Source organism: Hyperoodon ampullatus, assembly GCF_949752795.1.
Source record: "Hyperoodon ampullatus genome assembly, chromosome: 3".
Lineage (NCBI taxonomy): Eukaryota > Metazoa > Chordata > Mammalia > Artiodactyla > Ziphiidae > Hyperoodon > Hyperoodon ampullatus.
Window position 1 is genome coordinate 5,121,810 of NC_136916.1, and position 25,580 is coordinate 5,147,389.

General features: G+C 41.8%; 1 protein-coding gene across 1 annotated transcript in view; it reads left to right on the plus strand.

Moving 5' to 3' along the window:
* Nucleotides 1–7,278: 7,278 nt before the first annotated feature.
* ST8SIA6 (ST8 alpha-N-acetyl-neuraminide alpha-2,8-sialyltransferase 6) overlaps nucleotides 7,279–25,580 on the plus strand; it is a gene marked incomplete at both ends in the record, with an annotated part of 130,715 nt that continues 112,413 nt past the window's right edge. The window contains 2 exons of the mRNA XM_079701248.1: nucleotides 7,279–7,379; nucleotides 7,846–7,944. Of these exons, the coding sequence (XP_079557374.1) occupies nucleotides 7,279–7,379; nucleotides 7,846–7,944 (200 nt within the window). The remainder of the gene's footprint in view (nucleotides 7,380–7,845; nucleotides 7,945–25,580) is intronic.

The window sequence follows — 25,580 nt, forward strand, 5'->3', positions numbered from 1 at the left end:
AGCCTCAGCTGAACTCATCCTTTGAATTATTCCCAGCAAAGGGCAGGACAAGTGAGTGAAGCCACATTGAACCCTTCAGACCACATTTGACACCATGTGAAATATTCGTATCACCCAGCTGAGAACTGTCTGAATTCCTGAGCCACAAAATCTTTAGGTATAATAAAATGTTATTGGTGTAAACCACTAGGTGTTGGGATGGTTTGCAGCGCAGAAGTAGGTAACAGCAATGTGGGTCTTCTTTTTTTTTTTTTTTTTTTTTTGCGGTACGCGGGCCTCTCACTGTTGTGGTCTCTCCCGTTGCGGAGCACAGGCTCCGGATGCGCAGGCTCAGCGGCCATGGCTCAGGGGCCCAGCCGCTCCGTGGCATATGGGATCCTCCCAGACCGGGGCACGAACCCGTATCCCCTGCATCGGCAGGCGGACTCTCAACCACTGCGCCACCAGGGAGGCCCAATGTGGGTCTTCTTAAGCTTTTCTAAGGTCTTTTAATTTCTGTTTCAAGGTTTCCAACTCTTCATCTTTCAGTGGATAATTATATCAGAATGGTATTCCGGATCATCGATTCTCTCTTTAGCCATGTATAATCTTGTCACTTGACCCATCTGCTGATTATTTTGATATCACTGACTATACCATTGACGCTTGAACAACTCAGGGGTTAATCTAAGTATAACTTATGGTCGGCCCTCTGTATTGGAGGTCTCTCCAGATCCTTGGATTCAACCAACCATGGATTGTGTAGGACTGTAGTATTTACAATTGACAAATATCCATGTTTAACTGGATCTGTGCAGTTGAAACCTCTGTTGTTCAAAGGTCAACTGCATTTTTCCCCTCATAGTTCTCCTGGTTCTTTAGATAAAAGTTTGCTTCATTTATCATCACTCTTTTCTCAGTGTCTTGATTCACCCTTTCATGTCCTTCATGATGTTAAACTTGCTTATTTTATGTTCTCTTTCTGATTATTGTTTAATAATCTTTCCATTAGTTTTATCTACTGAGACATATTCATGGTGAATTCCTCAAGTGTTTTGTAATTTTTAATTTTATGCTCATTCTTAGTGAGATTCCTTTTCTTTGAGATTTTTATGGAACTAGAATAGTTAGCACTTTCCTGCCATGTTAGCACCATTAGCCAGGGACCAAGCTTTATCTTAATTTTAGGACCACTTAGGATGGGTAACATTTGGGTAAACCCAAAGGAAGCAATGGTTTTAGATTGAAATTCTTTCACCCAGATCTCAAGCAGAGACAAACAATTGCATTGTGCAGGTGTGGGGGTCTTTGTTTTTCTAGTTCACATATTTAGTTTTTAACAACAAAAAAAGCTTAAAAAAAGCAGGAATTCTAATTCCAACTCTGTCTCTCTGGGAACCCAGTCAGCCTCTTTCATTCCCTGCTTAGAAGTCAAAAGCAAACTTCTAGGTTACCAGGATGATAATGTATTACAGGTGAGCTGCTTCCAGTGCGAGCATACACTTCCTGCTCTTTTTTTTCCAGTATGTTCCTCATTTCTGGTAACTGGGGCTTTCCCTTTCTTTATTGAGAACTTAGCTATGCATTCCATTTTTATCATTAGATTTTATAAAACATTTCTAAGTGTTTGTAACAGATTCAAGTATTGCTTGAATAGGTATTCTTTGTATCTTTAGCTAAAACGTCTGAGTTTCTTTTTCCCTCCTTCTTTGGAAAATATTTACATATATATTCTCTTTTTAATCTTTTTTTTTGTGTGCGAAACCATGATTATCTCACCCTGAAAGGCAATGAAAGTAATGCACTTTTACTACATCCTTTACTCTTCTTGTTTTATATTTTCCACAATCTGCCATGAACTGGAATTTTCCTTCCCAGATTTATAATATATTTATTATATTTCTGTAGCAATTTTTAAAGAAACTGTAACAGTTTTATTGTGGAATTCTATTATTTAGGCTCAATTCTATTTTTAAAATGATCTGTTGCTTATCTGAGTTCTTTCTGATTACAACTTCTTCATTGTGAACTTCTTATTTTGATTAATTTTATGATTTGATTGTAGCTCAAGTTGATTTTTTTCCAGGATACATATAGAAATAGTATATATTCTGAGTTCTTAAATATTTGAAAATTGCATGTGCTTTTATATATAAAACTACCTTAGTTGGGTATGGAATTTTGGGGTCACATCTTTTCTGCTCAAAAACACAGTAAATATTGTTTGTTCTTTTGAGTCTAATGTTGTTGAGGGGAAGTCAGAAACAAGATTAATTTTTACCTGTTTCTTCTGTCAGGATGGTTTTAGAATTTTTTCTTTGTTTTTAAATAATCTCTGCAAGAGGATACATCATAAAGTTAATTGTTCTCTATTAAATTTCTCTGGATCCTCATGAGTTCACATAATGAGTTCAGACAATGAGAACACAAAACATCTGCATATTTAGATATTTCCTTATTTTGATAAAGTTTTCTTCTATTATATCCTTAAATGTTTTAATACTTCATTTTTATGCTTTTAAAAAACAACCCCTAATCTCTACATGATATATATCTAATATCTGTCTTTGATACATATGTTTTCCTAATCAGTATATTTTCCTTGCCCCTTTCCTTTGTGTTTTCTGCAATTTTCATCAGCCTAATTTCTGTGACACTGATTCAGATTTTTGCCACCTAAATTCTCTTCCTCAGTCTTCTAAAGGTAGTTCTAAATTCTGCAGTGGATTTTTGTGTTTTGTTTTTTACCGTCATCAGCTCACTTTCCTTCCTATTGCCTTGCTATCTTGTCTTTCAGTTTTTCTTCTTTGGGTTCTTCTTTCATAGTGTTTATATTATATTTCGTTTCCTGGGGAGTACAAAGTGATCCTTGCTTAAATTTTCTGCTGTTTCCTGCAGTAAGTCTTGTTCCAACATATATTCCTCATTTGCTTTTCTATTGGTTACATTTCTTTGCATTTGTCAAATATTTTGCAGAACTTTTGCATAATTTTTTTTCTGCTTACTCATCTTTGAAATAAGTTAAGACTGTTTCTTTCTGCTACTTGCCAGAAATATTATGAATGGAAAATCTTTGGCAGTTCTCCCTTTTTATTTGCCTACTTGTTGAAATTGAGTTTTGCATTAAGGACTTGCTATTGGATATTTTTGTTTCATTATTTATCTGCTTATAGTTTAGGTTGTATGGAATGAAGAGGTGGGGAAGAGAAGTTGAGGAGAGAAATATGGCAGGCTTGGGTATATTATCTAAGCACACACAACACCCACCCTCCAATTTTGTTGAAACAACTAGAGTTCTACCCAGTCTTGCAAACTCTGGAATTAGGCAGGATAGTCTGGGACAGGCTAATTCGGTATAAAAATCAATGTATCAAGGGCCATTTGTTTATTGAATAGGTGCTCATTTTTCTTTAGTAAATTGACTTTAATTGTTAGCTGGAAAATTCTTTAGCAGCACCTCTCTTCAAGATTAGCAGTATCTCTAGGTCATCATTCCTAAATGGAATGGCTAGAAAGCTGTATTCAGTGAAAAGCAGAAATATTGGTCACCATGTTTCTTTTAACATGGTAGCCCTGGCCATTCCCACTGATGGCTACTCATCTTTGTTGGGTTCTACTCCCAGCCTTTGCTCTTCCAAACTGAGTGTTAGTTGGACCTTCAAAAACTTTTCCATTTCTTTTCCACAAATCTAAGTCATAAATAGGGGAGATGAGTCTTGAACTTGGTATTCTCGTCCAATTAGTTCATCTTTAGTAGGCATTCTGGGGGCTTGTGGAACGGGATTGTAGCCATTTTATAGTTTCAGGATAAATGCAGAGTTTCCATCTCTCTTTTTTGGTCCTTTATGATCTTTTAAGTGGACTTCAGGGAAAGGAGATTTAGACGTTAAGATGTTTTATATATTAATGTCTATTTTATACTGTGCATAATAACTTTATTTTTTTGCTTTGTAATTTTAGTTATACTACCAATTGTTTTATATATATATATATATATATATCCCAAATGGAATTTGTGTATCATCCTAGGTGTTCTTATCTTTAAAGTGACTTTATACATGGAATTTCTTCAATTTTTAAAATATTCAATTAGTAACGGGAAAAATCTGTAACAAAACATATTTGAAAATGTAGCTCCCCCCCACAAGGTTGTTGATTCCTTGAAGTTATTTCTACTTTTATTTATATCCTCTGATTTACTGAAAATATGTAGCCTTGGTTACGCTATCCTTATGAATTTCCTCCCCCCCAAGGAGTAGTTTAATATTTATGAATGTGCCATTGTCCTGCAGTCCTCACAAATCTCTAACATTACTAAAACCAATCAAGCAGCCTGAAGACATCAGAAACCATTCTTTCTAAACAGGGAGATGAAAATGTCACCCAAATGAATGAAAAATTCTTTGGTGCATCAGTTTTCTCTGTTTCTCACAGTACTCCTTCCTTTCCCTGTATTGAAAGTTTCCACTTGTGTATTCTAGTAGATATAGTAGACACTTGATATTTGGGATTTTTCATGAATCCTCCAATCCATGCATTTGAAAATATTTAAAACCTTATAGCCAAAAATGAGAAACCCCAACTTCCAGGAAGATTTTCAATGACCTGGACATTTTTTATATATCAAAACTTCCCAATATTTTTTTTTGTAAGTTATTTGATGAAAGTAAAGGCACTCCTGATGACAAATAAAAAAATAACAAAGGCAAAATGAGAGGCAGATGCTGGGAAAGCTGGGAGAGGTAGGTTCACACACCAGGTGGGGCTTCTGCACACCAGCCTGAGTTTCTGAGGGTTCAGATATTTGGGGCTGCTGGTCAAACCTATGAATGTTAAGTGACCAAATGCACATTTTCCCAGTATTGGTTCTGTGGCTGATAATATTTAAAGAATTCTGTTTTTGTCAGGTTCTTTGATCTCTCAAGGATAAGCAAGATAATTCATATTTTACCAACCCACGTCTTCAATTACAAACCTTGTGGTAAAGATCCCTACTGTCAAATTTTAACACTGGGTTCAGAATTCCCATTGCAAATTTACACTTGGTTTTCCAATTAAAATGGGCTTTTGCGAGTCTCCTGCTGATAGCCATTGGCTTGATAAAAAGTAACTTCATTTGCAGAAAGGGTGTTTAGGGAGCCCAGTGCAAGGTTGACTCTTCTGCTGTTGCCTTGAGCCCAGTTGTGCTGAAATATTAAACTTTAGTAAATTAGGTGAAATTGCAGCTTCCTGGCTGATACAATAATGCCCTTTACTTTTTTTCTGGAAACCATCTTCAGCGTGAGTTGTCTGCACAATTCTTCAGCTCTAAGAGAAAGAAAATTCAGACTATTTTCCAAATCCAGACACCTTTTCCATTTTCAAGATAATTGTGCCCTATCCTACTTATCTAATAGTGCTTAAACTTTCAAACACATAGAATTGGATTACTTTATTATTTTAGCACCAGCTGAAGATAGCACTACTTTATCATACCCATCCTCAGATAAGCAGCTGGATCCCTAAAAATGTCAGTCTTAAGTAAAAGTAGCAACTTTTCCTTTATCGATTAATACATATTTTAATAGGAATAGTGAGCTATGGAAGGAAATCCTACTTCTAGTCACATTTATTTTCAGGGTTTTTTTCTTTTTCTCTTTAAGAAGAGCATTAATTCTGAGGCGTTTTATTCATTGACCAAACGTTTATTGATCAACTGCTATGTGCAAAGTTCTGGTGCGTTTTCACCCAAGTATTTTAAACTGGAGTAAATGCAGAATTAGTAGAAAGGAACTAGGCAGCCTCGCATTTCTCTTCTTGATATATGCTGTGATTTCTTCTGAGATGAAATCACTGGCGACAGCTTTATTGAGCTGTCTGGGCTGCTGGCTTCTCAAAGGCTCTCACGTTGGTTTTTCAGGTTAAGACCTTATGCTTCTAGGAGAGTTCAGTTGAAATATATTTTTGTTACTGAGGACACTAAAACCTTTGAAAGGACCTTTATCAAGGTCTTGGCAAGGTGGTAGAGTCCAAGGGTTGCTTTTGGAAAAATATATACAAAAGCAGATGGAATAGTCCAGTGAGCCCCCATATAACCACCGTGGAGTTTAGGGTTTATGGATGTTCCTCCAGGGTTCAGAGTCAGGGGCAAAACCCAGGGAGGTTGCACAGTGGGCCCTGGGGCCACGCGCAGACAGAATAGCTTAGGGCCGAAAGAGGAGAGGCCCACGCCCGGATAAATAACTGGGAAGCCAGACTATATCACGCTGTCATGGGATCACTCTCCTCTAGTATAATACATGAGATACTAACTAATCAATGAGAAGCTAACCAATATGATCCAGCCCAATATGAATTAGATCAGGGGTCTGACAACTTGTTCTGGAAAGGGCCAGAGAGTCAACATTTCCGGCTCTCTGGGCCGTCTGATCTTTGGGACCACGACTCAATTCTGTCCTTGCAGCGCAAAAGCGGCCCTAGATCAATAAATACAGCCACACGCGGCCATTGATAACACAGAGGAATGGGGCAGGCAGTTGGTCGAAGGAAGCTCTTCACAGAAACGGGCAGGGGACGCGGTAGTTTGCCCGACCCTTAGGGATGGCCTGGCCCCCCGGAAATCCATTCGCCGTCCCTCTGAATCTGCCTTCAAGCAAGGGGAGGTGCTTGGAAGTCCCTAGCAGCCTCTGCGCGTGGGACGATCCAGCAGAGCGACTACTCCGTTTTCAAAGTTTTGGAAGTGGGCCCTTCCCTTCTTCTTCTTCCGCCTCTCCGAGCCCTCGCTCTCCTCCGCAGGGGCGCAGAGCCAGGTGTGGTCCGCCTGGGCGGGCTGCGTGGGCTTTGGGGAAGAGCGCGCGGCCGCCCAGGGGCAGGTGAGGGCGCAGGAAAGTTGGAGCCCAAGCAGCACGGCGTCCAGCTCCCGAGCCCCAACCTTCAGGTGACCCCGCGCGGTGGCGGCGGCGGTGGCGACGACCAGAGCCCGCAGCAGCGCCGAGCGCCTCCGGGAGGAGAGGAGGCGAGCTGGGCCCCTCGCCACCGCCAGCCGGGCTGCCACAGCGATCCGGGGCTGGGCGGGAGCCGGGGGAGAGAGCCGGGTCGCGGCGGCTACCTCTGCCCGCCGAGAGCGGGCGAGCCGGGCCGGGGGCGCGCGCCGCCGCAGCCCCTCCCCGCCGCAGCCCCTCCCCGCCGCCTTGAACGCTGGAGGTGTGCGTGGCTGCGGCGGCGGCGGCGGCGGCGGGAGCCGCGAGTCGGGGCCGCTCGGGCTGCGCTTCGCCGGGGCAGCGGCGGCGGCGGCGGCGGCGGCTGCGCCCGTGGCTCAGGATGCGGCCGGGAGGCGCGCTGCTCGCCCTGCTCGCCAGCCTCCTGCTGCTGCTGCTGCTGCGCCTGCTCTGGTGCTCGACCGACGCGCCCGCCCGCCCCAGGTAACCCACCGCCGCGCGCCTCGTGGGGGCCCCGGCCGACCCCTCCCCCCGTTCCTCTCGGGCGCGCGGACTTTCGGCCGCTGTGAGGACGAGCCGATGGGCAGCGGCGGCCTGAGGGTGGGGTGGGATGGGGGCGTCCGCGAGGCAGGCTGGGTGAGTGGCGGGTATCGGAGGGGCGACGCTAGCCGCGGCCGGGCACCGGCTGGGGCGCCGGGGGACCGGTCAGGGCGGCGAGGGAGCTGCGGCGCCGGACCTGCCGTCGGGTTCCCCGTCGGTCACCCGGGCTCTCCTCGCGGGTCCGCGCTTTCCCTTTCTTCCCGCCCCGAGCCTCTTCGCAAACTCCGGGGTTTGGGAGCTGCGCCGGGAGCCAGGGCGCGCGAGGATGTCCCGGCCGCTGGGCTGCGAGCGCGAGGCCGAGCCTGCCAGCCAACTGCTCCCCAACTTAGTTTGCTTCCCGGCTGTGCAGGTTCTTGGCGGAGGAAAGCAGGGAGGCCATCCACGGCACCCGCGCCGCGCCGAGGACGCCCGGGAGCCCGGCGACCCGGCCCCTGCGCACCACTAACAGGTACCCGCGGCGCCGGGCGGCCGGAGGGAGGGGGCTCCGCGGCCGCGGCTCGGGGATGGGGCGCGGCTGCACCGCGGGGCTCGCTTCGAGGTGTCTGGTTGGGACCACACGATTGAGTGGATTTGAGAGAGAGAGAGAGAGACAGAGAGAGAGAGAGACAGAGAGAGAGAGGATATGTGTGCCTACGCGCGCGTGTAACTCTCACACTCCCTCAGCCTTCGCCTGTAAAGCCTGTCCCTCGATGTGGATGTTCTTCGAACCAAGGGAGATACGAAAGCAGCTGCACTTTGAAAAAAATGGGTGCTGAGTCCCCCTCGCGATAATGGTGTGCTGAAAACCTCGAGGAGCAGCTCAGCCTGTCTCTCGAGAGGTTTGGTTGGTTTGCTTTGTGTCTTTATGCTTTCAAGTGCACCGGTGTAAGATTCACGTTTGGGAGCGTGGAATTCTGTGCTCAGTGTTGAGAATGTTTTTGTCCTTACTGAATGGAGACAATTTTTTTCTTTGTTACTCCTAGGAGTATTTATCCATGTGCAATAATTATTTGGGTTTTATCTTTTCTTTTTAACCTGTCGTAAAAAAATCCATTCTTAGTGCAGAAAGTTAGATGACATGAGAAATGGATTTAAAAATATTCACTCGGAGTCCCACCACCCAGAGATCATATTAAGGTTTTGGTTTATATTCTTCCAGGAGTTTTTCCCATGTACATGTATTTATGAAATATACTTAAGATTGTACATTGTATTTTGTTCTGCCTTTTTTCCCTAAAAATCAGACATAAGTGTTATTACAATGTTTTTTTGCAAAACATTGCTTTTAATTGTTGCATAATTCATCGTATGAATGCGCCATAATCTATATAACTTTTTATTTTTGGACACTTAGATTGTTTCCTGTTTTGTTTTGTTTGCTATTAATAATTCTATGAAGTACATCCTTGTATGTAAATCTTTATCTGCATTTTCAGTTCTCCGAGGTGGATTGATAGAAGTTGAATGATTAGATCAAAGAGTATGTACATTTTAGGTACTCAATACATTTGGCCAGTTGCTTCCTGGATGGGTTGAACCATTTTACATTTTCACCAGCAGGATCTACTGCTTTGAGCCTCAACCTTGCTACTATTTTTGCTTCTTTTAATAAATTTATTTATCTTATTTATTTATTTTTTGCTGCATTGGGTCTTCGTTGCTGCACGCGGGCTTTCTCTAGTTGCGGTGAGCAGGGGCTACTCTTCGTTGCAGTGCGCAGGCTTCTCATTGCGTGGCTTCTCCCGTTGCAGAGCACGGGCTCTAGGTGCACGGGCTTCAGTAGTTGTGGCTCACGGGCTCTAGAGCGCAGGCTCAGTAGTTGTGGCGCACGGGCTTATTTGCTCTGCGGCGTGTGGGATCTTCCCGGACCAGGGCTCGAACCCGTGTCCCCTGCATTGACAGGTGGATTCTTAACCACTGCACCACCAGGGAAGTCCCTGTTTTTCCCATTTTGTACACTGTCTCTTTTCCTCTGTGTCTTGTGAATCCCTTTTCCCCTGTGTATCTTTCTGTGTATTCTTGGATCTTGGACCATCTTAATTTTCTGACTGCATGACTTAAGGCTCTGGTGTAGTTCCTGCATGACCATCAGAAGGGTTTGGGGGATCCCAGAAGGAATCTTGAAGTGCAGCACGACATTGCCTTCTGCAGCCTCCTACTGGAATCTCACAGCGTATCAGGGGCACTGAGAGATCCTTGGGTAACAAAGCTTTAGAGAAAAATATTAGCCTGTACTTTTACTTTATGCAGGGTTGTGTATTATAGGTAGTAGTTTTCCAGTGAATTGGGGAGCATTGTATCTTTTTCCAAGTCCTGGTACTGTTATACATTCTGGTGTTGTCCCTAGGGAAGACTTAGAAAGAATGTACTAATTAAATTATCTGGTCATAGGCCTTTTTGGAGGTAATTTTTGGATGAATTTTTCAGCTTCTTTTGGCGTACTTCTTTCTACTTGGCATACTTCTTGAGCTAATACAGGTAATTCATATTTTTTTCGGAATGCAGTCCATTTTATTAAGGTTTTAAATTTTGTACCATTCTGTTGTATTTTTCAAAGCTTGTCTTTTTTTTTTTTTTTTTTTTTTTTTTTGTGGTACGCGGGCCTCTCACTGTTGTGGCCTCTCCCGTTGCAGAGCACAGGCTCCGGATGCGCAGGCTCAGCGGCCATGGCTCACGGGCCCAGCCGCTCCGCGGCATACGGGATCCTCCCGGACCGGGGCACGAACCCGTATCCCCTGCATCGGCAGGCGGACTCTCAACCACTGCGCCACCAGGGAGGCCCCAAAGCTTGTCTTTTGATCTACTTTATATTCCCTTTATCATTTATGATGGATAATTTATGTGGCAGGGGTACAAATTTTAATCCCTACTACTCGGTTGTGTAGAGAAATTATAATTTTGATTTTTCTGTAGCTGGTCTGTTCTTCTTCCCAGAGCCCCAGCTGTAGGTAGAAGATATAAGTAATAGTATAATCATAATACTAAAAACAATAAGGATAGACAGCATTTACTGAATGCTTATTGTGGACACTGATCTAAGTCCTTTACATTTATTAGCTCGCTTAATCTTCAAAAAATACTAAGAGAAACTATTAAGATCCTCACTTTATAGGTGAGGAAACAGGCACAGGCCGATGGAGTCAACTGCCCAAAGTCACAGAGTTGACAAACTGTGGACCCAGGAGTCAGACCTAGGCCATATGGATCCAGAATCCCACACTCTTAATCTCCCTCCTGTGTAGTCTTTCACAGGTGCTGGGCAAGATAGAGCGTGTGTGTGTGTGTGTGTGTCCAGGTTAAAGCTTAGTCAGATGTGCCAACTTAAGCAACTCTTTCTGGTATGTTTATTCTCTCTGGGAGCAAATGCTCACTCTTTCAGATTGTTTCCACCATCTTTTCTGACTTTCAGATGATACCCAGATCTAAGGGGGAGAGAGGCTGAGGTGCGGTGCTAGAGTTAAGAAATGGGGTTCATGATCCTGGTGTCCTTTGACCCTCTACCCTCCAAGGGGATGTTGTCCATTTCCCATCTGCTGGATGGGTACCCTGATGATAGCCAGCGATGAAAGCTGCAGTTTGTGGCTCCGTCTTCTCCCTCAGGCCTTCCACCTGCTGGTACTCTCCACTGTCTTGGTCTCACCTGAGCTCCCATTAATGCTACATTTCAGGGATCCGGTGAAGATTCTCTTTCAGTTCCATCCTGAGCTGTCCTCTGCAACATTTGCTACAATGCTACCTCACCCAGCTCTAGCTGGCTAGTTCCAGCCAGTCTGCCCACTATTTTGGGGCCCTATCTAAACATACACGGACCAAGGCTGGTTCAGGAAACTTAAGTATCAGGACCTCCCTCTGTTTGCCCCACAAAGTGGATGTGACCCTGTGTTAAGTTAGTTTCGCGGTGGAAGACTGCCCAAGAAGTGATCTTTTTCCAGAGTCCTAACTGGGGGAGGAGACAAAGCCCCATCTACCCCTGTTGTTACCCTCACCTTTCTCCAAGCCAAAGCTCTCTCTTTCCTTTCTTTCTTCTCTTTCCATCTTTGCTCTAGGCTGAAAATGTGCAGACTTCCCCTGCATCATAGTTTCTTTTTTTTTGTCCTGACTCAAACCTGAACCTTAAGGGTACATTGTGGGGACTGGGAGTAAAAAAAAAAATTGGGAAAGCTCCAGGAGCTGAGTCTTGCAGGTAAGGTAGTTAATGTGCTAAAGAGGCATAATGGGAGGAATTTAGAGAATCTTTTCTTGGGGCTGTAGCACATCCTATTTCACTTGTCCAAAGCTGAATATTACCTTATTCTTTCTCTTTGCATTCTTTTAGGAAAAAGTCTTTATCTCTTTATACTCCTCCAAAGAATGCTTCAAAATAACTAGGGAAAAGTCATGTCAAAGTCAGAAAGACAAAAGACAAAAATATACAAACAATTCTCAAAATATGACCCCATCACAATGGATTGTTTCTCTTTCTAGTAAACTTTGTCAATATGCATCATTGGTTTGTTTGTTTTTCAAACAAACAGCTCTTGGATTTATTTCTCACTTCTGATGTATTTCCGTGTTCTATTTCCTTTATGTGTTGTTTTTGGTGGGTTTTTTTTGTTTTTTTTTTCTTTGTGTTTTTTTAATCTTAAAATATCATTCCTTTTTTTCCAACTTAATGTTTTGAAGTGAATGCTTCATTTATCAATTTTTCCCTTTTTCTTTGTAACAACAATATTTACTACTATGCATTTTCCGTTGAATGCAGCTTTGTACCTGTTCTGTAAATTTGGATACATAGTGTTTTGGTTTTTAAAAATATATTCTAAATTATTTATAATTACATTAGAACATTTTAATTTTACGTCCATAGTTCTTTAGGAAAGTAGTCTCCCCCACTCCCAGAGTAGCAGTTTTAACTTCCTTCAAGAACTTTCCTTTGCATTCACAGCTTGTCTGTTTGGTGCAAGAGGCCTAGCTTTCAGCCTGTCTTTTAGGAGGGTACTTTTAAATTTCCAAGTGGTTGGAATTTTTTTTTCTTAAATATTAATTTAATATGTGTTCTTAAATAATATTAATTTCATTTTTGATTATAAAAGACACCAAATAGGGCTTCCCTGGCTTTCACTGGCCCGTCTGGGAGGACTGGACTACAAGTCCACCAGAGTTGTGGGAATCCCACTTCCACTTCTCTGCTTTCCTAGAGAGGTTCACCTGCTATTTCCATTAATGACCTTTCTTTCCATTCCCTGTGACCCTTTCTCCCTGCAGTAGAACTTGATTTGTCCCTCTTGAGAACTGGGGTTCAGTAAAGGGCAGACATCAAAAGTCAGTCATGTTATATCCCAACTCATATTATTGTAGGGAGCATTACTGCAGAGATTTTATTGTATGTTTTTAGATGAACACACCGAAAAGGAAAACCACCTGTCATTTCAATGTTGAAAAAAATGCTAGTATTCATATTTTCAGTAATTTTATATGCACATATCTAGTAATTTTGCTATGCATATTTTGGTATGGATTAGTAACGTTTTTTTTAACAACATCTGAGCTTTTCTTCATGTCATTAGTATTCTTCTGCAACATAATTTTTAGAGCATGGTGTTTGAACGTATGCACGTACTGTAATTTATTTATTCTTCCCTTTGGTCACTTCAGTTGTTTATTATTTTTGATTTTGATGTGTACTCTAATATGAACAAATTTATAGCCTTACACACAATCTTTTTTTTTTTATTTATTTATTTATTTATTTATTTTTTTTTTTGGTGGTACGTGGGCCTCTCACTGTTGTGGCCTCTCCCGTTGTGGAGCACAGGCTCCAGACGCGCAGGCTCAGCGGCCATGGCTCACGGGCCCAGCCGCTCCGCGGCATGTGGGATCTTCCCGGACGGGAGCACGAACCCGTGTCCCCTGCATCGGCAGGCGGACTCTCAACCACTGCGCCACCAGGGAAGCCCCACAGTCTTAATTATTCAGATAAATTCCTAGAAGTGGAGGGGCTTGATCAAAGAATATGTGAAAATGTTGCTATGACTTGTCCAACAACAATAGTTGTTCCAATTTATTCTTTTGTAAGCAGTATATGAGAGTGACCATTGTCTCAAATTCTTGCTAGTTCTGTGCATTAGAGTTTCTTTTCACTTTTTGAAATTTCATACTCAAGAATAGTATTTCACTGTTGTCTTAATATGTATTTATTTGTTTACCATTGTGTTTAGTTTTTAAGATGTTTGTTGACCATTTACATCTTCTTTTAAATATTTTATTATTAAAAAAAAATTTTAATTGAAGTATAGTTGATTTATAAAGTTGTGCCAATCTCTGCTGTTCAGCAAAGTGACTCAGTTTTACACATACAGATATTCTTTTTTTAATATCTTTTCCATTATGGTTTATCCCACTAGATTGGATATATTGATAGTTCCCTGTGCTATACAGTAGGACCCTGTTGTTTATCCATTCTAAATGTAATAGTTTGCATCTAGCAACCCCAAATTCTCAGCTCATCCCTCTCCCCACCCCCACCCATGGCAACCACAAGTCTGTTCTTTATGTCTATGATTCTGTTTCTGTTTCATAGATAGGTTCATTTGTGCCATATTTTAGATTCCACGTATACGTGATATCATATGGTATTTATCTTTCTCTTTCTGATTTACTTCATTTAGTATGAGAATCTCTAGCTGCATCCATGTTGCTGCAAATGGCATTATTTTGTTCTTTTTTATGGCTGAGTAGTATTCCATTGTATACATGTACTGCATCTTCTTTATCCATTCATCTGTCGATGGACATTTAGGTTGCTTCTGTGTCTTAGCTATTATGAATAGTGCTGCCATGAACATAGGGGTGCATGTATTTTTTTGAATTATAATTTTGTCTGGGTATATGCCCAGGAGTGGGATCGCTGGATCATATGGTAAATCTATTTTTAGTTTTCTGAAGAACATACTGTTCTTCATAGTGGCTGCACCAACTTACTTACATTCCCACCAACAGTGTAAGAGGGTTCCCTTTTCTCCACACCCTCTTCATCTTCTTTTTTTAAATTGGCTCTTCATAGCCTTGTCTATTTTACTATAAAGATATTCTAGTTACTTGTTGATTTACAAGAGGTTTATAAGTGTCAGAAGTATCAAACTTTTATTTATCATGCATTTAAATTGGCTTTCTAATATAGTTAACATTTAATTATGTCTGTGGTTATTTAATCTGTAGAAGTTTTCAACTTTGCTATATTCATGTCACTTATATCTACTTTTTATTGTCAATTCTGCTTTTTTTTTTGCGGTATGCGGGCCTCTCACTGTTGTGGCCTCTCCCGTTGTGGAGCACAGGCTCCGGACGCGCAGGCTCAGCGGCCATGGCACACGGGCCTAGCCGCTCCGCGGCATGTGGGATCTTCCCGGACTGGGGCACGAACCCGTGTCCCCTGCATCGGCAGGCGGACTCTCAACCACTGCGCCACCAGGGAAGCCCTCAATTCTGCTTTTGAATTGATTAATTTATTGATAATTTATTGATATGTTTAGTACCCTGACATAAGTGGACATCTCGCATTTTAAAATATTTAAATCTTTCCTCCTTCTAGAACTTCTTTTAGCACATTGCAGAAGGGGTGTGCTTTTTATTAAGTTACTATTATTCTATTATATACTTTCTCCTTTGAAAATTACTTTTTTTAAAATTTGAATGAAACGATTGCTTACAAATCTAAAAATACCATTTAGATTCTCTTTTCAGTGTTTGACATTTGTCTCTAAATGATCCTCTCCTCATTTCCTTAGTTCTTTGTTTCCATTCCTTTCTTGGTCAGTTGGCATGTCTTCTTTCTTCTAATAGTTTTAGCTTTGGAATGTGGATAGTAGTGTTTCCATGAGTAGTGAATTATTGCATCACAACTCCACTTTTTAAAAATTTTCATCTTAAAACTTTTGTAAGATATTCGTCTATTTTCTGGCTGTTAGGACTCTGAGAGAGAAATAAAGGTAATATTATTTCTTCAAAAGTAACCTATTTGATTGTTTTACTGGATCCTGTCAGGATTTTTTCTTAAACTGAAAAGTTTAAAAATTCACAGTGCTATGTCTTTGCAGCTACTTCTTTTGATTAATTTTGACTATAAGCATTTTTAATCCACTGACCAGGTTATTTTTAAATTTAAAAAATTGTGTACTATACCTTTGATTATTCGATGTGTTCCACAGAGTCTGCTTTTATTTTGAGAAGACAGTCTTCACGTTCTATCTTCCGTCACTATACCTCTTACCCACCACCATCCTGGTCCCATGTAAACAACTTCACTTCTCTTTCTGAGTCTGCTTTTCTCTTTGTCCTTTTCCTCTGCTCTCTGGTATGGCTTCTCAAATGTGTCCTCTACATTCCTGAATTATTTTTCTCTTCGTGTCAATTCTGTTTTGCCCTGTCTAAAACAGTATATTTATTACATTTTTAGATGTTACAGTTTTTTCCTTCTTTCAGCCTGCTTCTTATCAGCTCAGTTTATATCTTAGAAAGCATCTAAGTCACGTTTTAAACCCCACCTTCCATTTCTTCATATTTTCTTCTATATTCTTGAGAACATGAAGCAAATGCTTTCTAAAGGTTTCTTCTGTTTCTTATAGTAAATGTTTTTCTGAAGTATGATTTTTCTCTGCATCTTAAGAATAATGTTCTATCCCTAAGTTAGATAATCTTTTAATAAGTTTTATAACTTGGGAGGCTTTTTTACATATGTTAATTTACTTATTGCATGCAATAGAACTGATGAGGTAGGTATTATTCTAATTCTTTTTTTTTTTTACTGAACTATAGTTGATTTATAATATTGTGTTAGTTTCAGGTATATAGTAAAGTGATTCAGATATATATATATATATATATATATATATATATCGTTTAAGATTCTTTTCCATTATAGGTTATTACAAGGTATTGAATATAGTTCCCTGTGTTATACATTAAATCCTTGTTGTTTATCTATTTTATATATAGTGGTGTGTATCTGTTAATGCCATACTCCTAATTTATCCTTCCTGGGGGGCTTGTTTTTTAATTTATATATCCCCACATGAGGAGTCCTTTCTCTGGCCTTGTACTCATCAGAAAGAGTGCCTTAGAACCCCTAGTGGCTCCCACCAAGGGCTGAAAGATTCCCCTCCTTAGAGCGTCCACCAGATGAGAGGCTGAACCATTTAGCCCTTAAACAAATGTCTGATTTTAAAAAATTTTGAATTGAACAACAAATCTGGCAAAATACAGGTACCATAAATTTTACTTATTTGACTTTTTAAATACTGTACCTTAAAGCTATCTCTTGCTCCCCTGTCTTGACCTCATGACTGTCAGAAAGTGCGTATATTCCTGAGTGATCCTAATCAACCTGGACTTCTGTGGCTGCCAGGGATGGTGGGGGACATATGTCACCGGAAATCCAGAAATGGCTGGGCTCCTGGGGCTCTCCCCATATCTGCCACCCCCTTCACATCCCAGGGTGTGTGAGATGGCTGATTTCCTTTCTATCGCCTTCCATTCCCTCAGTGCTGCTTTATAAATGATATGATATGATATGGAAATGACATGATATGGTAATGATACAGTATAGTATGATATGATATAGTGTGGAATGATGTGATATGGTAATGATATGATATGGTATGGTAATGATATAATATATGGTATAGGATGATATGATATGCTATGATATGATGGTGGTATAATCTCAAGAGGCTGTAGAAAGACAGCAGTGCATAAGCACTGGTACAGCAGCACCCAAACCAGCTCCTGCTGCCTCAGGAAGCAGGTCCTTCCTGTGTGGGAGCAGCCACCTGATTTTCTGGTTGGGGCAGGCTCTCCACGCTCAGGTAAATAAAGATAGGCAGTGGGAGGAAGATCAAAACCACTCTAATTTTTTTTCTCCCTAGACCTGCTCTGTTTCAGGGGTGAAAATTTACATCAGCTGCTGGTAATTTCTCCATGTGATGCCCTCTTGCTAATACTTTTCCTCTCCCAACCTGACACATTTCTAAGGCAGCTATCTGTTGCCATCAGAATGTGTGGTTGTCATTTTGTGTAGACGTGTGGACTTCCGTAATAATGTAAATAGTCTGGAAGAGGGAGAATCAGGCCTCGTTGCCTCGCTACTGTCACACTGGGATCATAACTGTGAGCTTCAGAAAATTCAAGATGAGCGTGAGCTAGAGGTTGTAAAAAAAGGCTGTAGAGCTACACGTAACTCTGGAACAGCTGCTGTTCACCCTTGTACCCCTTTCCTCTGCACCCCGCCCTCCAAGTAGATGAAGGCTATTAAATTTTACTTTTGAGAATTGGTATCTTTACTTCTTTGCTTTTAGAAGTAATGGTACTCTGTGTGTCCTGATTTTGAAAATTCAGTATGCTTTAAAGTTGCTTGGAGTCTGGTTGCTGGGTTCATTTGAAATGAGGCTTTACATCTTGCATTCTGCCTCCTTCCCTACTTCCAATCCTATGTGTTAATTGCAGCTCTTCTTTTAAAGGTATACAGGGGGTTCTCCTCCATTTCTGCACTTCTGGTGTTCCCTGTTTGAAAATGGATGTATGGTGCTTCCCAGATTGACGTTTTTTCAGTCCCTCCGTTCCCTGGTGCCTGTGTCATGTCTTTGGCTGCTCTGGTCTGTTGTAAGCTGCAGGGCACAATTGTCCAGGGGGAGGCAACCCAGAGAGAGGGCTTCAGAACACAGCCTTTAGTCCCTGCCAGGCTTCTGTGGGCACATCGACATGTGGACAGCAAAGCCAGGATGAACCTGCAAGACATGAAGAAATGTTCTGCTCTTTCCTTTGCTTTGTAGGGTAAGTGGACAGGGGATCAGGAGTTCAGGAAGAAATGGTGTGTGATTGGCCCAACTCTCACTTCAGAGGTGGTTGGAGATGGAATTTAATTTTCTGTTTCATATCACTCCATTGCCTGCTTGACAGGGCCTCTCTTCACCAAGAGCCAGGGTGTTTCTTTTTATGACTTCAGAGCTGACATTAAGCAGTCAGCAGACAATACTGTTTGCACCCAGCGCAGTTCCATTGCAATGTAAATCAAGGTGGCCTTAGCGCTGTCTGGACTTGTGTATTAATTCACTGTTCCCTTCATAGACATATTCCTTGAACCAGCAGGCATTAGGATGAAACAACAGAAACAAAGCCTGACTGCCTGGGGAAGGAATAAAGTTTTTTTTTTTTTTCAGGAGTTACAGAGAAGCACAAACATTTTGAAGGATTAGGTGCTAACAGAGGAAATATTGAGAGGTGAGGCTAGGACACAGCAGAAGGGATGTGACGAGAAGAAAAGGAAATAAATATATCTCCTCATCTGCCAGGAGAAGTTACTCTTTTTTGAGCCACTAATAGAAGCTGCTCTGTGGTTTCAGGGTGCAAAGGTTCTGCGACCTCTCATTTGGGGGCCGAAAAAGAGGCTCTTTAAAGAGCAATTGATGCTTTGAGTAAACTTTAGGGAAGTGTTCTTGCATCCTGGTGTCTTGTTTCATGTCTCCTTTTGCCATTAAGAAGATGGTTATGGCTTTAGTATACTTATCTGTACTCAGTAAGAGAGTTAGCTTATCCAGGGCAGTTAAATCTATCTTGTCTGTACTTTCAGATTTAAAAAGCTTTATTTTGTTCCAGTAAGTACTATGAATACATGCTGTAGATAATCAGTAATTTCTTGGGAACAGTCATATCCATGGGCATATTATTTCTAAAGATAATTTTATAGGGTATAACCTGAGCTTTTGAAATTATTGAAAAATAATTCCCATTATCTTGTTAGTTACAGTTGTTAGTTCTAAAAACACTAGAATTCTCTAACACATAATTTTTAAACTGTGGTATTCCAAAAAACTAAAGTTGTAGGTTGTAAAGACCATTAATTTTGAAATTGATTAAAATCTCTCACTGGTTCCTGGAATCTTGGTTGGATTCACGTGGTACCCTCATGTGCTGTCTCGGAAGGATATACTCAATATTCCATATATTCTTTTTGAGATTATACCTCATTATTTCCTTACTCTGTGGGATAAAATGTGTGATCCAAAATTTTGTGTCTGGAGTGTATTTTTTTATAGCATATGTGCTACTTTGTTATTTCAGGGGAACATCCGTATTTTGCATGTTTATATCTGTCACCATAGCTTTACAATTTGCACATTAAGTTTGTGGGCACATTTTTGTGTTTCTGATTTGGGAGTTTATCCAATACTCCTTGTTTATTTTGGGGCTGCAAAATACTCACGTTTTCCATGTCTGGGGAATTTTATTCATGAGATAGATTGAAGTTCGGTGAGGTCTGTGTCTTGTCTGTTTCTTTCACCAGAGTTATCTGGAACCCCCAGTGTGTTAGGATTTGAGTCCTCTTGCCTTGTGTCAGTAGTGGTACTAGGTTTTTGAAGGTACACGTTACCATGTTGCATTGCAAGAGAGCCATTTAACGAGCTTCCCTTGGTAAAATACCAATGTTAGCAAAACCCGATTTATAATTGTGTGGTTGTGTGTGATTATATCAAATAAAATTTTGTAATTGGAGGGTGGATTAAAACTGGAGGGTTGAAAACTCATATCTGCAATCATTTCTTAAAGGGAGAACATATTGATACATTAACAAAGAATTTGAATAAGTAGACGGGAACTTTTATGATACTTGTACTCTTAGGAGAATTTTTTTATAATAAAAAAATTAGAGATTAGTGATCATTTATCTCTGCAGTCCATCGTAGAACTGCTGCTTCTGTGGGGTTTTGAGAACTTTGAAAATTCACAGAGCATTGGAAACTTTTCATAGAAATGTAACTTTAGGTAAATAATGATTTTAAAAAATGCATGGCCAAAGCAGAGATTTAGTGTTCCTCATATTTATGCTGGACTTCTGATGGAAGATCCTTTTAAACCAAGATGCATATTCTAAGCTAGAAGGTCGCCACATAAAAACTGATTGTATAGTGTATTAAATACTCATGTATGTGAACTATGGGCTGGTTTCTTAGTAAAGCTCTAGCAATCTGAAAAAAAGTGTAGATTTTACAGAATTTTGAACACTATAGGATTTCCTCCATTTTTCTCAAGAGTGGTGAGAATAAGACATGTATCACGTTTAAAAGATTGTTTTATATCATCTTTACTATAAAAACAATAAAAATCAGTAGAGGGCTGGTGTTTGGGGGTAGTTTCAAGTGTGGAACTTTCAGGGTTTTTTTTATAAATGTAATTAATTTTGTAAGTTAATTTAGAAATCTATGAATTTTATTCAGTGTAACAAATTCTTTAAAATGAAACTTATTTAAATTAATTAACAAGTTTAGAGGCAGGACTTGCAGATGGTGGAGTGAGGGTAGTGTCTACATGCCCCTGGATCTCTACATGCAAAAAAATGAATTTAAACTCTTACCTGACACACAAAATTAACTCAGCATGGCTCATAGCCTTAAGAGCAAAAACCATAAAGCTTCTAGAAGAAAACACAGAAAATTTTCCTGGCCTCGGATTTGGTAGAGTTCTTAGATACAACACCAGAGGTGTAATCAATAGAGGAAAAAATTGATAAATTATATTTTATCAAATTAAAAGCTTTTGTGCTTCCACATACACCGCTAAGAATATTAAAAAGATAACCCACAGATTGGGAGAAAATATTTGTAAATTGTATATCCAATAAAAGATTTGTATGCAGACTATATCAAGAGCTCTCACAAGAAGACAACTCAATTTAAAAATGGGCAGAAGGGGCTTCCCTGGTGGCGCAGTGGTTGAGAGTCCGCCTGCCGATACAGGGGACACGGGTTCGTGCCCTGGTCCGGGAAGATCCCACATGCCGTGCGGAGCGGCTGGGCCCGTGAGCCATGGCCGCTGAGCCTGCGCATCCGGAGCCTGTGCTCCGCGGCGGGAGAGGCCACAACCGTGAGAGGCCTGCGTACCGGGAAGAAAAAAAAAAAGGGCAGAAGATTTGAATAGACATTTCACCAAAGAAGATACACAGATGATAGAAATGGCCAATAAGCATATTAAAAAAATGTTGAACATCATTAGTCATTAGGGAAATACAGATCAAAACCACAGTGAGGTTTCCACTTCACACCTTTTGTGATGGCTCTTCTAGTAGTTCCACCATGAGTGGGGCAGCTCCCTCCTGAAGCTCATGACAGTAGTCCTTGTTATGACCCAAGAAAGGTTTATTACACAAAGTGGGATGTCCCGAGGTGGGGGAGGGGAGGATGGCTCTCCAGGAAAAATTCAGGAACAGAGAGAGAGAGGGAGAGAATAGGGAGCACACAGGAGTTGTGTAGACGCCTTGTGAGTCCACAGATAATCCTAAGACCATGAAGCAATTTACATTTGAGGAATTATTACAAGAGTGACTAAAAATCAGTATCCCTCTGGCTCCAGGAGTTGTAATTTCTCATTTTTTCTTATTATGGAAACCATGAGCTTTGCCATCCTGACTCCTGTAACAATCGCTCATTCAAATTGCCATAATCAGTGGAGCCAGAGCTGACCTCCTATTGAAGAATGTTGGTGCTGGGAACAAAGTTAAGGTCTTTCTTTCCTCATAGAAAGATGCACACAGTGACAGGGAATGTTGAGCCTGTGTTTTACAGTTGAAAATACGTAAACGTGTGTCTGTTATACCACAGAGTATGATGAGACCCACTGTTGTAGTTTAAAAGAAGGCACCAAGACATCTGTTTCCTACAAAGGGGGACCTGTAGTTAGCTAACCTTTAAAATGGTCGTATCGGGGACAGGGGAGGGCAGCGGTCTTTGGCAGACAGCTTTCTTAAGGCGTATAGAATAGTCTGTTCAGGGGGGAAGGTCCCTCACTTTCAGTAGATCCCATTTTTTTATTTGCCTTCATCTGGGCTCCAGGTTTGAGAAAGGATGGCAGAATGGGCAGGTGTTATTATGTGGGAGAGGGAATTCTCCTTGGGTTTAATAGATCTGTAGGTGAGTAGTGTTCTCTCTTATGGCTAGAATGAGGAGAAGAGGGACCCTTGTTATATTTTGGTAGGATGTCATAAGACTTAAAAGTCAAGAGTTCCAGGTAACTGTGGCAGAGGGCAAAAGAGATTTATTTGGGAGACCACTGTCCATTTTGTAATATCATGAGGGTGTCTTTGAATAGGTCATATATCTCTTTATTAGGACTCTTTATTAGGACTGCTGCCTGTAGACAATAGGAAGAATGGAATTCCCAGTGATGCCTGTTTTAAGACTCATGACTACACTGAGTGAGTAGCGTGTACCCCAATCAGAGTGGATAATATCTGGGCACCTAAAGGGAACTAACAGAGTTTTGGTGAGACCTGCAGTAGTGGTGTCAGCGGTAGCATACTGGGAAGGATAAACCCAAAGTAGGCCCACATAAGTACTAATCACTGTGAGGCCATAGTGACTTATGCCCACAAACTGGGGCAACAGCTCAGTACAATCAATTTGCTAATGAATGAAGGGACATTTGCTCCTTGGTATAATCCTCATTGGCCATGATGCCAGGACAGAACAGGCCACAGAAATCGCATTGGGAGGCTAAAGTTTTGGTTACAGCCAGTGGCATTGGGATACCATGGTGTTTGATACCATGTTTAAGAATCCAAGGTCCACAATGACTGGGCCCTTAGAGCCAAGGAAATGGGAGTGCTATATGAGTTTACTTAATAAATGTGAGCAAGTTGGTCAGCTATGGCATTAAAGTGAGCCTTTTCCGTGGGACCTTTAGAATGAGCTGAGTCATGGGAGACTTTAATATAGTGTATTAAAGCAATAGTATATTCCCAGTGTGGAAGGCCCCATAGGGAACAATCCTGAATATGAAATCTAGTTTGTGCTTGTTGGTTAGACCAAACAGTGGACCCATTAGCTACCACCAAGGAGTCTGTAAAAATATGGACAATGCAGATACATTTATTGAGGGACTCCTTCAGTGCCCACGTGACTGACCTTGTGGCCCACCCTTTATCTACCATGTCTTGGCAGTGGGATGGAAAGAAGTAACTCCCCTGTGGATTCACATGGGATGGTGGTGCTCTTGTCTCTAAAATAAATGGGATTCCCTTTCTCCTGGACTCAGGGGACCTTGCAAGTGTCCTATGGGGCCGGGTGAGGGGCCATCTTTCTTGGGCAAGGAGACTCCAGAAAGCATGAGAATTAGTGTGTAGAGTTTCCACAGTAAAGAAACCACCAGATGCCACTGGTGGCATTGTTAGCTCGGTGGCTTTTGGGGTGGCCTCCAGAGCCTGTCATTGGGGTGATCTCCATTCAGATTGACCTGATTTTCTTGTGATTGCCTAAATAGATCTTAATGAAATGAGTAGATGGGATGTATGTTGCTTCCAGAAGCCAAATAGGCAAGTAGATATTGGGCTTGAGAGGCCGGGAAGTAGGGTTATTGACTGGAGATGGTTTGGAGCAGCCTTCTGGGGACCAAACGATGCCCCCAAATTAAACTGAGGTGGTAGAGTCTTGGATCTTTTGGGGTGCGGTGACCCAACTGTGGTTAGTCAAAATCTGGACCACAGTTTGAATGTCTTGTGCAATAACTTCATGAGTTTCTGGCCTCGGTAGAATATTGGCAGTCAAAGGCCATAGCTGGTGTTTGAGAACAGAGCAAACCCATGAAGGTCCTGTCTGCATACATGGTGGGGATATATATATATTTTTTATTTTTAAAATTTTATTATTATTATTATTTTTTGGCTATGCCCTGCAGCATGTAGGATCTTACTTCCCCGACTAGGGATCGAACCTGTGCCCCTTGCAGTGGAAGCGTGGAGTCTTAACCACTGGACCACCAGGCAAGTCCCCCATGGTGGGGATATTGATGTAGCCCACAGGTAACTGAGTGAGGGTATATCGGGGCACCTCATAGATAGATGCAAATTGCGACCGACCGTAAACCTGGAGAAATGGGGACAGAATAAACTATATTGGTGAGATCAGTAACTCCGGGGATCTACCTCACAGAGGGTATCCTACCACCCCCGCCGATGATGTTTATAAGCTTTCTTGTCTAAGGAGTCTTACTCTCAATTGTCAGGATTTGAGTTTTCACCCTGGGGCTTCTCTTTAGTGGCAGAATTAATTTGTGAATTTTCCTTTTTAGGGTTTAATAAGGATGTGACATGTTGAAATGCTACAGCCTTAAGAAGGCTTCATAATCTTTGTTTGTCGATGACCTTTAAGAATGCATTAGGTTTTTGTTTTTTGTTTTTTGGGTCTTTAGGAGGTGAGAAGATAAAGCTGGTTAACATTTGAATTTTAGCTCCTGGATGCCAAGGGCGAGTCCCTCTGTGCCCCTGAAGATCAGGATCTTTATGGCAAAATCAGGGGCAGGAACAGCTGCAGATGTACTTGGTGTTCTGAGTGTTCTAATTAACCATTTCCCGTCGGGGAATGAGCCTCAGAGGGCCACAGGGGGATAGCTCTGCATCCCAGCTCACCTGGGGACCCCCCACTGGCTCACTGGGACAGTGGTGGTGGTGGAATCAGCGAGCACCATCACACTTGTGCTGGAGGCGACAGACGCAGGTGGGAGATGCGACTTGGAGACAGCTGGCACTAGCCAGTGAACAGTGGAAGTGCAAGTGCTACGACTTTGAAAAAGAGTTTGAGGGGGACCTTTGAGATGGCAGAGGAGTAAGACGTGGAGATCACCTTCCTCCCCACAAATACATCAGAAATACATCTACATGTGGAACAGCTCCTACAGAACACCTACTGAACGCTGGCAGAAGACCTCAGACCTCCCAAAAGGCAAGAAACTCCCCACGTACCTGGCTGTGTGGCTGAGAGGGTCTTGGTGCTCTGGCCGGGTGTCAGGCCTGAGCCTCCAAGGTGGGAGAGCCGAGTTCAGGACATTGGTCCACCAGCGACCTCCCAGCCCCATGTAATATCAGTTGGCGAGAGCTCTCCCAGAGATCTCCGTCTCAACGCTAAGACCCAGCTCCACCCAATGGCCAGCAAGCTCCAGTGCTGGACACCCCATGCCAAACAACTAGGAAGACAGGAATACAACCCCACCCACTGGCAGAGAGGATGCCTAAAATCATAATAAGTTCACAGGCATGCCAAAACTCACCACCGGACACAGTCCTGCCCACCAGAAGGACAAGATCCA